Source organism: Procambarus clarkii, chromosome 16 (assembly GCF_040958095.1).
Source record: "Procambarus clarkii isolate CNS0578487 chromosome 16, FALCON_Pclarkii_2.0, whole genome shotgun sequence".
Lineage (NCBI taxonomy): Eukaryota > Metazoa > Arthropoda > Malacostraca > Decapoda > Cambaridae > Procambarus > Procambarus clarkii.
Genome location: NC_091165.1, coordinates 9,611,790 through 9,626,158, shown reverse-complemented (window position 1 = coordinate 9,626,158; position 14,369 = coordinate 9,611,790). Strand labels below are relative to the sequence as shown.

General features: G+C 40.3%; 1 protein-coding gene across 2 annotated transcripts in view; it reads right to left on the bottom strand.

The window, feature by feature from the left end:
- The window catches only part of LOC138365416 (uncharacterized), a 268,432-nt gene that overhangs the window by 34,466 nt on the left and 219,597 nt on the right, over nt 1-14,369 (bottom strand). Inside the window, exon 5 of one of the 2 annotated variants that reach the window (XM_069325734.1) lies at nt 2,062-3,803. The exons of the other annotated variant lie outside the window; for it this stretch is intronic. Coding sequence (XP_069181835.1) covers nt 3,588-3,803 — 216 coding nt within the window. The 3' untranslated portion in view covers nt 2,062-3,587. Of the gene's footprint in view, nt 1-2,061; nt 3,804-14,369 lie in introns of those variants that run through there. 2 annotated transcript variants of the gene reach the window in all.

Here is a 14,369-nt window from a genome sequence, read left to right as displayed (position 1 = left end):
ATAAATGCTCACTTGATTGTGGGAGTTTCCCCATAAATAACGATTAACAATTTGTATGAACAAGTTAAGGTCATAAAGCATACAATTGGCCAATTTACACTCTGCAAACACATAATTACTTATCCAAGTTTAAAACCGATGCCCATCTAACCGTTTGCCAGATTTATGATTTCTCTTGATGATATGAGGCACAGTATTTTGATAATAAGATAGCAGCTTTTCTGTAAAATAGATTCACTTGTAGAGCTTGTTAGGATTAAGAAATAACTGGTAGTGGAGAGCGAACACATGTGCTGTGGGTGTACTACTCGACACTCGTATTTAGATAATTGCAAAAATAATTTGTTCTGATTTATAGTTCAACACCTCCCTGAGTATCTTAGAGAGCTATTTTAGTAACTTATCACTGAGAATTAAGATTAGTTTGTGCGGTTCTGGTCCTGTTGAAAGTCTCAAGCATCATCTCGTGATCACTGTGTGTGTAAATCATGTGTTCTCGCCCTGGACGGCGGCTACCACTCTCTCAGTGAGGGTGGCCTTCAATGAATACATATTCATTATTTTTATTGTCTAGACAGATTACATAGATAAAAATGAGATTGTAAAAGAAGTTTTTATTGGATTTAATGATTATAGGTGGTACTTACAGTACAAATTAATTATTTATTTAGGACTTAAAAACAAAGTATGTCACTGTTTCAGAATTATGTTCCAGTGGTATTTCAATTAAGACAGCTTCTTGTCAAACCTCCTAGATACTTGAAGATAGAAAAGTAAAGGCATGCAGGCATCCATAGGTCTAATGGCAGACGTGGCGATTGTGGTGATGTCATTTAGGATCCAGATGTATGATTCTAATATAGGAAGGATTCAATAGATGTATGATTCTGATAGGATTCTGATGTAGAATACAGATGTATGATATAGAAATAATCCGTTTCTTATATTATTATTTTACTGGTGTGCAGAGACATTCATATGGGTCTTTTGCAGGCTTGCTGCCAGTCGATCCTGCTCCACATTGATGATCTCTGACAATGGATCAAAGTTGTTGGCATGGGAAGTATGCCTGAGAGAGGTCTGGAACCAGTCAGTGGTACGCACTGCCCTGAATCAACGACAGAGCCCGTGGAAATTTATACCACCCCCCCCCCCAAAGCACCGTGGCACAAAGGCTTCTCTGAGCAGAAGGTGGTGACAGTAACACGCTGTTATAGGAAAACCCTACTTCGCCAATAGATCGATTTTCAGCAGCTCCAAACTGTTGTCACGGAAATTGAATCTCTGGTCAATAACCGACCACTGACCTACCTCTTTGACGATATCTCACAACCTGAGATATAAGTCTGCCTCATCTGATGTATAGAGGATCTCTAGCTCCTCTAGCGTTCCTCACTGACGAGGGACTAAGAGATCCTTCATATGTCAGAGAGAACGTCCTGGTTTAGTGTTGCAAACATCAGTCCAGAGTAATTAGTCGGTGGATTGAAGTTTGGACCCGAGAGTACCTAACTGTTCTGAGGGAGTATCAATATGAGGCACACAACCCCAATAATAAAATACAACTTCATCCTGACAATGTTGTTAAGGTGGACAATACCTGACCATGCTCAGATTGGCCTCTAGGCCATATAGTCTCTGTCTATCCAGACAGCCAAGATGTCTTGAGAATAGTGCAAATAAAGTGCAGAGGCACCACTAGTCTCAAGACACTATAAAAAAAATAGTTCTTTTGGAGCTAGCAAGAAATGAAGTCGCCCAGAGACTTCCCATCCCTGCAGCTCCAGTACAGGACATCCGTCATGAACGAACTGTTGCACAACAGTCCTAAATGAAACTTAAACATAATTACAATAATTCAGAATGGAAGCATTGAAGTGTTCGCCAGTCCTAAACTATGGACTCCGACCCATGTTCCATTCCCCACCCCCCAGAATTACATTGGAAATTCCCACATCAAATATAACATTATAATGTAACAGTCATAAAATGCTCTTAATTTGCATTAGTTCGAGTAGCTAATAAATACTTTATTTAGCCCTGAAATAAACAACAAAAAAGTTTCTAGCTAATTTATTGTAAAATTCTCCAGTCTCAGAACTGGTAACACAATTAACAAACTATCTCATTTAATCATACATTCCATAATAATAAGTAATAAAATATGCTAAATAAACCAATTCTCCAAAATAAAAAATAAACTGTTCATGGACACATCCAGAGTGAGTAGGGAGGAGGGAAAAGCCATCTTAGTTTTTGTTGGTGAAACTTGAGCTGTAACAGAGCGTGCCTCCCTCAACACAGAAAATTACTCCAGCAAGTCCAGAATGTAGAGTGACTCACATTAATCACTAATTGTTGCCAAACCTTGAAACCCATGGAAAGTACAGCTTTCGATTTATTTTATTACATATATTTTTGGACCATTTATTAGTGTAGGAATTTATCATCAAGCAGCAGGGAAACACATCCAGCATGAGTAAACCATCATGATTAACTAATATGTTAAACGTGATGGTTTAATATTTATAAATGAATTTTATCTTTAGTTATACATATGTTACTATGTAACATCTCTACAGGTAATTTGTCAACACGCATAAAACAACATTGAGCTGGTACATCCCATGACCACCCAGACGCCATTAATACCTGTCCAGTACGGAGTACATGTGCCCAAGGGAATCTGATGTTGGATGACCACCCGAGACAGTTTAAATTATAACTAACACAGTTGCAGAAATACTACTAACTATTTAATTACAGTTTAGTAGATAATTTATATCAACTGTTTCATTAGGGTGTGATAAATTGAATTAAAAACCCCTCCCAAAAATATATGAAGGTTATCTTGAGGTTATCTTGAGATGATTTCGGGGCTTTAGTGTCCCCGCGGCCCGGTCCTCGACCAGGCCTCCATCCCCAGGAAGCAGCCCGTGACAGCTGACTAACTCCCAGGTACCTATTTACTGCTAGGTAACGGGGGCATTTAGGGTGAAAGAAACTTTGCCCATTTGTTTCTGCCTCGTGCGGGAATCGAACCCGCGCCACAGAATTACGAGTCCTGCGCGCTATCCACCAGGCTACGAGGCCCCTTTATTTGTTAAAGGTAATTTTACCGGTGATACAAAAATCATAAAAACGCAGTCCATTCAAAAGTAATAAATATAATTAAATACAATCTATTGAATTAATAATCAAAACAATCACTTGTAGATTTCCCAACATATGTCTCCTTTTACACTACTCGAAAGAGCCAAAGTTTAACCCCCAAGCACAACTAGGGGAGTACAAACCCACACACACATTCCTAGGATGCAGTCTATTGCAGCTGTCTAACTTAAAGGGACCTACTTACTGCTTAATGAACTAGTGCATCAGGTGATGGAAAGTTTAGCCATTTCTTCCTGTGTGTGTATGTGCCTGCTTGTATGTATATGTATATTACATGAATATGTGTTTATGTGTGTGTTCTAATGTGTGTTTAGAGTTGTATTGAAACAAAATTTAACTGACATGTAATGTAAACATTACAAAAAATTAAGTAAAAGTCTTTGAAAAAGCTCTCATTGTTTGTGGTTTCCTGATTATAACTGTGATTTTGGTGACAGGTATTTAGTCATTATTTTGAACTGCTTGTGATCCATGCGGGACAGGTCGAGCAGACCTTCTTCCAGGGTGCAGAAGTCAAATGTGGTGTGGACCTTGTAACCTAGACGAAGAAGCATTTTCTCCACGCGTGGGTTGGTCATTATTAAAGAAGTCATTTTGAATCCCTGCTTGGTGGCAATGATGACACTCTTCTGAAAGTCGAAAAAACAACGATAAAACTTAATTATATATTATTTAATTTGTTTAACCTAAAAGTATATTATCAGGTGATTTATTACTCTTGTTTGCGAGCTAAGAAAACGTCATTTACATTTTTATCTTATGGTTTACCCCAATTTGTTTTCCCTGGATCATAATTAAAAAATAGCTTTTCGTCCATGTACCCAACTGCGCCTGGGTGAACAGTGAGACAGTTAAGTATCCCTGCCACGTCTTTTCTATTTGCCAGAGATAAAATTTAGGTCATATTCTCTCTTATGGAGTTTGTGGGCTGAGGGCGCTGTTCTCTACACCACACTGTGAGTCAGTACTCGTACTAGTAAACCTTAGCTATTTACATACCATTAACTCTTTTACCACTAACACCATCTCAACTGGTTCATCGCTCACATCAACTTATTTACTTCTATCATTATCTCATCTGAAACACCCCTCACATCGTCTTACAATTAATACCATCTTAGCTTATGACTAAAATCAACTATCCTACTAATGACATCATCTTAGGTAGTTTACTTCCCACATTATCTCCTTTACCATTAACATCAAAATAGGTTAGGTGCTAGTAGGGCCTAAGGAGGATGGTAAACTAGTGGTATACTCCACTTACATTTTCACGAGAACTACTAATATACTCGTGACAAGGTATTCTAGAGAACGTAAGAACAGCTAGGACTAAACCTGAAAAATAATAGATTATCGCATCAAACTAACACAGGCCGAGATCAATGATGCATTGTATGCTGCTCATACTCTACAACAATATTGTTGCCCGTTTTGTTTTCAAAACCTCTATAATGCAGTATACCGCTCTTTAAAATTACATTTTATCCAAACTGATGAGCCTTCTATTCAGCACACAAGCACTTTATTTATCCCAAACAAAGTCACACAGAACATTTTATATATTGCCACAGATTTATTAGTTAACGTTGCGTCCTTGGGGAAGTTAAAAGGTTAATCTTCAAAGAGGCTTAACTCCACAATCATGTTGGCTCATACCTAATTAAATCCACCACGCTAATGCCTTCACTAGACCTTTAATTTTGGAATTGTACGATCTTGGTGCCAGTTGGCGATAATCCAGGTGTTGACACTGACTATACCACATACAATATTCTAGTTGCATTTCCCCCTAATACTCATAATAAAAATCTAGGCGCTATGCTCCTCGCATTCCTGGAATATGTCCATTATAAATGGGGGACACCTTTTTATGCCAACTCAATAAATTTGTCTGCACAACGAATCAAGGGTCTCGATTAGAATTAAATTAATATCATGTCTCAACTGTTTATTAAGAGATTTCTGTGTCTCCAATGTTAGTGGCATGTTCTTGAGTTTGACTTAATTAGTTCTTATTAGAAATTAGAATAATAAAATATGACAGAACTTGAAGAAATAGATCGTCCAGTTAGAAAGAAATTCTAACATTTTTAGTAAACTATATTAGTAAGAAATATTGCCGGAACAACCGTGGACATTTTCAAGAGGAAACTAGATTTATTCCTCCAAGGAGTGCCGGACCAACCGGACTGTGGTGGGTATGTGGGCCTGCGGGCCGCTCCAAGCAACAGCCTGGTGGACCAAACTCTCACAAGTCGAGCCTGGCCTCGGGCCGGGCTTGGGGAGTAGAAGAACTCCCAGAACCCCATCAACCAGGTATCAACCAGGTATATGTGTGAGGGGATGGTTCACCAGCTCACTTACAATAGTGCTCTTATGCCTGTGAAGGCCAGTACACTCGTTAAGTGCACTTGTTAAGTGCGCGAACTGGAGTTTGGTAACCAGCAACCGAAACATCTAGTGTTTGGGCACATGTGAGACCCCCAGTCATCAGCATTCCAGAAATGTTACCCTGGCCGGGGTAGCACGACTGTGGACCGAGATAGAGCTGATAGCATCATTCTATTGTATGGCTTGGAGCTAGGGACTCAAGATTTGTGCAGGAATCTTGGGAGGCCTGGGACAGGGTGGCGGAGCTGTGGGCCTACCGCGCCAGCCACTTGACTCGTCGTCATGGCAACAGCCACCATTTTAGTAAACATCTAGAGTCGCCATGTTAGTCGGTCATCTTGAATTTGACCTAGAGGCCATGCTACACCGTCGCTGATTGGTTAAGAGGGGTAGGCCGCTGAGTGCCTCCCTCTCTTTGGTTATTTCGAGGAGGACGCGGGAATCGCCAGTGTCCTTCCCTCGAGACGTTATTCTGAATTCAGGCGCCACCGTGTCCTCACGCTCCCTGTACTCATTCGGCCAAATTGAGTATAGGGCATTGTGGTGGCTTGACTAAACTGCTTCACCTCCTGCTTCATTTACGACAATGGTCGCAGCAGAATCCGGCCAAAATCGTCGCTCGAAGGGGAGAAAGACATTGTATACAGTGGGTAGAGATCTAAAGATCTTGACGTGGATAATTTGCATACGAGCAGTAACAGACTCGTGGGTCCCCATGCCAGTAATTATAGACGTTCAAATTCCTGCTAGTGCTCTGTAGCAGTCGATGGGAACGGGGAAATTCGTGTCAAGTGTTCAGGGGCAGTTTTCACATAGAAATTCGTGGAAAATCTCGAGTCAGTGATTTTTGGTGCCAAACTGTTGGGAGCGCTAAGCTTGCTCGGGAGGGGTGGGGGAGGTCTCCGCTTAAGTCTACCACCCGCCACCTAGTGCGCCGCCACTTATACCATCTACCGCCACCTACCACCGCTGTGAGCCAGCCAACCGCCGCAGGGTGGTAGCCGCCGTCCCCTCTGAGCGCTGGCAGGTGACTGAGGGAGCGCAGCTCCTGGCGGCAGAGGACCCTCCCAGAGTGAGTGAGGACCGCCGGGCAAGGCGGAGCATGGACCAGCCCAAATCGGGGGAGTCCACTCTCACAATATGTAGAGAGCAGATAGATGTTGGAGGCAAACATATTGAGTGGTTATTTTTGTTTATGTGTTTAAGGGGAAACATTTTTATTGGAGTGTCAATGGGTTGCAGGTTTGTCTTTGGGGAAGAAGTTGCTGAGAACTTCGAAGCCAGCACAGAGGGAGTAGTAGATGAGACTCCAAGGTAGTGGAGGAGAGGACCTCGAGCTGTGAGGAGAAGCAGTGAAGAGGAGTGTCAAGTGCTTCTGTAGAAGTGGTGAAGCACAATAGTTGCTCGAGGAAACTTCATGGTGTAGCATGAAGTTATATATATTGTTATATTATAGTTATATATATATTGACTTCTTGATGTGTAGTGCCTCGCAGACGTCCAGCCGTCTGCGAGGCACTACACATCAAGAAGTCAACACCAGCAATCAACAGCCAATTAATGCACAACTATATTCTACCCACTTCAAGACTCCGCTCCAATATAGAAGCATCAAGAAATATGGACCAATAGGCTTTAGACAATTACTTACATTCAATACCCATTGTTTCGTGTTCTGTCTTGTGTTTGAATTTAATACCCATTCAATACCCATTGTTTCGTGTTCTGTCTTGTGATGGAATTTAATACCCATTGAATACCCATTGTTGAAAGTTCGTTTTTCACCTCATCCACCTCACCCAAATGTAGATATAAACCTCGAAGATGTGTAAAGCTCTATTCAGTTTCAGTTGTGTGTTTGTAAACTAAAGTCTTTGAAAATGTAATAAGTTTTACGAAACGCGCTTAAGTGTCGCGTCAGACTAGAAATAAAAATGAATTTTGGAGAATTGATCTTTGAATTACTATCAACAGTGAAAAGAAATGTAAGAAAGATAAAGAAAATTCGTGTTAGAATTATTAATCTTACTTTTTCGGTCATATTTAATGGTATATATATATATATATATATATATATATATATATATATATATATATATATATATATATATATATATATATATATATATATATATATATCTATATATATATATATATATATATATATATATGTATCTATATATATATATATATATATATATATATATATATATATATATATATATATATATATATATATATATATATATATATATATATATATATATACATATATATATATACATATATATATATATATATATATATATATATATATATATATATATATATATATATATATATATATATATATATATATATGTCGTACCTAGTAGCCAGAACGCACTTCTCAGCCTACTATGCAAGGCCCGATTTGCCTAATAAGCCAAGTTTTCATGAATTAATGATTTTTCGATTACCTAACCTACCTAACCTAACCTAACCTAACTTTTTCGGCCACCTAACCTAACCTAACCTATAAAGATAGGTTAGGTTAGGTTAGGTAGGGTTGGTTAGGTTCGGTCATATATCTACGTTAATTTTAACTCCAATAAAATAAAATTGACCTCTTACATAATGAAATGGGTAGCTTTATCATTTCATAAGAAAAAAATTAGAGAAAATATATTAATTCAGGAAAACTTGGCTTATTAGGCAAATTGGGCCCTGCATAGTAGGCTGAGAAGTGCGTTCTGGCTACTAGGTACGACATATATATATATATATATATGTCGTACCTAATAGCCAGAACGCACTTCTCAGCCTACTATGCAAGGCCCGATTTGCCTAATAAGCCAAGTTTTCATGAATTAATTGTTTTTCGACTACCTAACCTACCTAACCTAACCTAACCTAACTTTTTTGGCTACCTAACCTAACCTAACCTATGAAGATAGGTTAGGTTAGGTTAGGTAGGGTTGGTTAGGTTCGGTAATATACCTATGTTAATTTTAACTCTAATTAAAAAAATTGACCTCATACATAATGAAATGGATAGCATTATCATTTCATAAGAAAAAAATTAGAGAAAATATATTAATTCAGGAAAACTTGGCTTATTAGGCAAATTTGGCCTTGCATAGTAGGCCGAGAAGTGCGTTCTGGCTACTAGGTACGACATATATATATATATATATATATATATATATATATATATATATATATATATATATGTCGTACCTAGTAGCCAGAACGCACTTCTCAGCCTACTATGCAAGGCCCGATTTGCCTAATAAGCCAAGTTTTCCTGAATTAATATATTTTTTCTAATTTTTTTCCTATAAAATGATAAAGCTACCCATTTCATTATGTATGAGGTCAATTTTTTTTTATTGGAGTTAAAATTAACGTAGATATATGACCGAACCTAACCAACCCTACCTAACCTAACCTAACCTATCTTTATAGGTTAGGTTCGGTTAGGTAGCCGAAAAAGTTAGGTTAGGTTAGGTTAGGTAGGTTAGGTTGTCGAAAGAACATTAATTCATGAAAACTTGGCTTATTAGGCAAATTGGGCCTTACATAGTAGGCTGAGAAGTGCGTTCTGGCTACTAGGTACGACATATATATATATATATATATATATATATATATATATATATATATATGTCGTACCTAGTAGCCAGAACACACTTCTCAGCCTACTATGCAAAGCCCGATTTGTCTAATAAGCCAAGTTTTCATGAATTAATGTTTTTTCGACTACCTAACCTACCTAACCTAACCTAACCTAACTTTTTCGGCTACCTAACCAAACCTAACCTATAAAGATAGGTTAAGTTAGGTTAGGTAGGGTTGGTTAGGTCCGGTCATATATCTACGTTAATTTTAACTCCAATAAAATTTTTTTTTACCTCATACATAATGAAATGGGTAGCTTTATCATTTCATAAGAAAAAAATTAGAAAAAATCTATTAATTCAGGAAAACTTGGCTTATTAGGCAAATCAGGCCTTGAATAGTAGGCCAAAAAGTGAGTTCTGGCTACTAGGTACGACATATATATATATATATATATATATTTGCGTTTCCCTGATTTTATATCTACATTTGAGTGAGGTGGGAAGGGTGATGTGGCATTACATTTGAGTAAGGTGGGAAGGATGATGTGGCATTAGAGGATATTAATAGGGTATTAAAAGTATCAACACAAGACAGAACACGAAACAGTGGATATTGAATAGAAGTGTTTGTAGAAAGCCTATTGGTCCATATTTCTTGATGCTTCTATATTGGAGCGGAGTCTTGAGGTGGGTAGAATATAGTTGTGCACAACTATATTCTACCCACCTCAAGACTCCGCTCCAATATAGAAGCATCAAGAAATATGGACCAATAGGATTTCTACAAACACTTCTATTCAATATCCACTGTTTCGTGTTCTGTCTTGTGTTGATACTTTTAATACCCTATATATATATATATATATATATATATATATATATATATATATATATATATATATATATATATATATATTTATAACTATATATAAATATATATATATATATATATATATATATATATATATATATATATATATATATATATATATATATTTATATATATATATATATATATATATATATATATATATATATATATATATATATATATATATATATATATATATATATATATATGTTGTACCTAGTAGCCAGAACGTCGTACTCGGCCTACTATGCAAGGCCCGATTTGCCTAATAAGCCAAGTTTTCATGAATTAATTGTTTTTCGACTACCTAACCTACCTAACCTAACCTAACCTAACTTTTTCTGCTACCTAACCTAACCTAACCTAAATACCAAAAATGGCCCACTAGATACTCAGATTAGTCGCCGAAGCTTCAGCGTTCAAGCAAGCTCGGCATCTCACCCATTTTGTCCGGTCGTGATGGTCAAGTGGATTAAGGCGTCTTGTACATACCAGTTGCGTTGCTCCTGGGAGTATGGGTTCGAGTCACTTCTGGGGTGTGAGTTTTCAGTTGCATATTGTCCTGGGTACCATTCAGGCTTGTTCGCATTTGTGTTCCTCACGTGTGCCCCAAAGAATGAGGTGATTTGGTAAAATGCTATGCCCAAGATTACTATCCGAGTGCCGGCGGTGGGGTGGTTCAAATAGCCTCGGCTATCACCTCATTTTGTCCGGTCGTGATGGTCAAGTGGATTAAGGCGTCTTGTACATACCAGTTGCGTTGCTCCTGGGAGTATGGGTTCGAGTCACTTCTGGGGTGTGAGTTTTCAGTTGCATATTGTCCTGGGGACCATTCAGGCTTGTTCGCATTTGTGTTCCTCACGTGTGCCCCAAAGAATGAGGTGATTTGGTAAAATGCTATGCCCAAGATTACTATCCGAGTGCCAGCGGTGGGGTGGTTCAAATAGCCTCGGCTATCACCTCATTTTGTCCGGTCGTGATGGTCAAGTGGATTAAGGCGTCTTGTACATACCAGTTGCGTTGCTCCTGGGAGTATGGGTTCGAGTCACTTCTGGGGTGTGAGTTTTCAGTTGCATATTGTCCTGGGGACCATTCAGGCTTGTTCGCATTTGTGTTCCTCATGTGTGCCCCAAAGAATGAGGTGATTTGGTAAAATGCTATGCCCAAGATTACTATCCGAGTGCCGGCGGTGGGGTGGTTCAAATAGCCTCGGCTATCACCTCATTTTGTCCGGTCGTGATGGTCAAGTGGATTAAGGCGTCTTGTACATACCAGTTGCGTTGCTCCTGGGAGTATGGGTTCGAGTCACTTCTGGGGTGTGAGTTTTCAGTTGCATATTGTCCTGGGGACCATTCATGCTTGTTCGCATTTGTGTTCCTCACGTGTGCCCCAAAGAATGAGGTGATTTGGTAAAATGCTATGCCCAAGATTACTATCCGAGTGCCGGCGGTGGGGTGGTTCAAATAGCCTCGGCTATCACCTCATTTTGTCCGGTCGTGATGGTCAAGTGGATTAAGGCGTCTTGTACATACCAGTTGCGTTGCTCCTGGGAGTATGGGTTCGAGTCACTTCTGGGGTGTGAGTTTTCAGTTGCATATTGTCCTGGGGACCATTCAGACTTGTTCGCATTTGTGTTCCTCACGTGTGCCCCAAAGAATGAGGTGATTTGGTAAAATGCTATGCCCAAGATTACTATCCGAGTGCAGGCGGTGGGGTGGTTCAAATAGCCTCGGCTATCACCTCATTTTGTCCGGTCGTGATGGTCAAGTGGATTAAGGCGTCTTGTACATACCAGTTGCGTTGCTCCTGGGAGTATGGGTTCGAGTCACTTCTGGGGTGTGAGTTTTCAGTTGCATATTGTCCTGGGGACCATTCAGGCTTGTTCGCATTTGTGTTCCTCACGTGTGCCCCAAAGAATGAGGTGATTTGGTAAAATGCTATGCCCAAAATTACTATCCGAGTGCCGGCGGTGGGGTGGTTCAAATAGCCTCGGCTATCTCCTCATTTTGTCCATTGTCGTGATGGTCAAGTGGATTAAGGCGTCTTGTACATTCCAGTTGCGTTGCTCCTGGGAGTATGGGTTCGAGTCTCTTCTGGGGTGTGAGTTTTCTGTTGCATATTGTCCTGGGGACCATTCAGGCTTGTTCGCATTAGTGTTCCTCACGTGTGCCCCAAAGAATGAGGTGATTTGGTAAAATGCTATGCACAAGATTACTATCCGAGTGACAGCGGTGGGGTGGTTCAAATTGCCTCGGCTATCACCTTATTTTGTCCGGTCGTGATGGTCAAGTGGATTAAGGCGTCTTGTACATACCAGTTGCGTTGCTCCTGGGAGTATGGGTTCGAGTCACTTCTGGGGTGTGAGTTTTCAGTTGCATATTGTCCTGGGGACCATTCAGGCTTGTTCGCATTTGTGTTCCTCACGTGTGCCCCAAAGAATGAGGTGATTTGGTAAAATGCTATGCACAAGATTACTATCCGAGTGCCGGCGGTGGGGTGGTTCAAATAGCCTCGGCTATCACCTCATTTTGTCCGGTCGTGATGGTCAAGTGGATTAAGGCGTCTTGTACATACCAGTTGCGTTGCTCCTGGGAGTATGGGTTCGAGTCACTTCTGGGGTGTGAGTTTTCAGTTGCATATTGTCCTGGGGACCATTCAGGCTTGTTCGCATTTGTGTTCCTCATGTGTGCCCCAAAGAATGAGGTGATTTGGTAAAATGCTATGCCCAAGATTACTATCCGAGTGCCGGCGGTGGGGTGGTTCAAATAGCCTCGGCTATCACCTCATTTTGTCCGGTCGTGATGGTCAAGTGGATTAAGGCGTCTTGTACATACCAGTTGCGTTGCTCCTGGGAGTATGGGTTCGAGTCACTTCTGGGGTGTGAGTTTTCAGTTGCATATTGTCCTGGGGACCATTCATGCTTGTTCGCATTTGTGTTCCTCACGTGTGCCCCAAAGAATGAGGTGATTTGGTAAAATGCTATGCCCAAGATTACTATCCGAGTGCCGGCGGTGGGGTGGTTCAAATAGCCTCGGCTATCACCTCATTTTGTCCGGTCGTGATGGTCAAGTGGATTAAGGCGTCTTGTACATACCAGTTGCGTTGCTCCTGGGAGTATGGGTTCGAGTCACTTCTGGGGTGTGAGTTTTCAGTTGCATATTGTCCTGGGGACCATTCAGACTTGTTCGCATTTGTGTTCCTCACGTGTGCCCCAAAGAATGAGGTGATTTGGTAAAATGCTATGCCCAAGATTACTATCCGAGTGCAGGCGGTGGGGTGGTTCAAATAGCCTCGGCTATCACCTCATTTTGTCCGGTCGTGATGGTCAAGTGGATTAAGGCGTCTTGTACATACCAGTTGCGTTGCTCCTGGGAGTATGGGTTCGAGTCACTTCTGGGGTGTGAGTTTTCAGTTGCATATTGTCCTGGGGACCATTCAGGCTTGTTCGCATTTGTGTTCCTCACGTGTGCCCCAAAGAATGAGGTGATTTGGTAAAATGCTATGCCCAAAATTACTATCCGAGTGCCGGCGGTGGGGTGGTTCAAATAGCCTCGGCTATCTCCTCATTTTGTCCATTGTCGTGATGGTCAAGTGGATTAAGGCGTCTTGTACATTCCAGTTGCGTTGCTCCTGGGAGTATGGGTTCGAGTCTCTTCTGGGGTGTGAGTTTTCTGTTGCATATTGTCCTGGGGACCATTCAGGCTTGTTCGCATTAGTGTTCCTCACGTGTGCCCCAAAGAATGAGGTGATTTGGTAAAATGCTATGCACAAGATTACTATCCGAGTGCCAGCGGTGGGGTGGTTCAAATTGCCTCGGCTATCACCTTATTTTGTCCGGTCGTGATGGTCAAGTGGATTAAGGCGTCTTGTACATACCAGTTGCGTTGCTCCTGGGAGTATGGGTTCGAGTCACTTCTGGGGTGTGAGTTTTCAGTTGCATATTGTCCTGGGGACCATTCAGGCTTGTTCGCATATATATATATATATATATATATATATATATATATATATGTATATATATATATATATATATATATATATATATATATATATATATATATATATATATATATATATATATATATAAGTTGCTATTAAGTTGCTTTATGCCTGCACTGGGTGACATTGCAAAGAACCTCTTGGAGGAACTAACCAGATTCACCAACACATGTCTAGCTGGCAACATACCAGCGTACATAAGACCTATCTTTTTTGGAGCTCTGTGCTCTAAAGAAAAAGGATGGAGGGATCAGTCCAATAGCTGTGGGCAATTCTCTCCGGCGTCTCGTCGCAAAGGCAGCTGCAAGAACAGTTAGTGATGCAGCGGC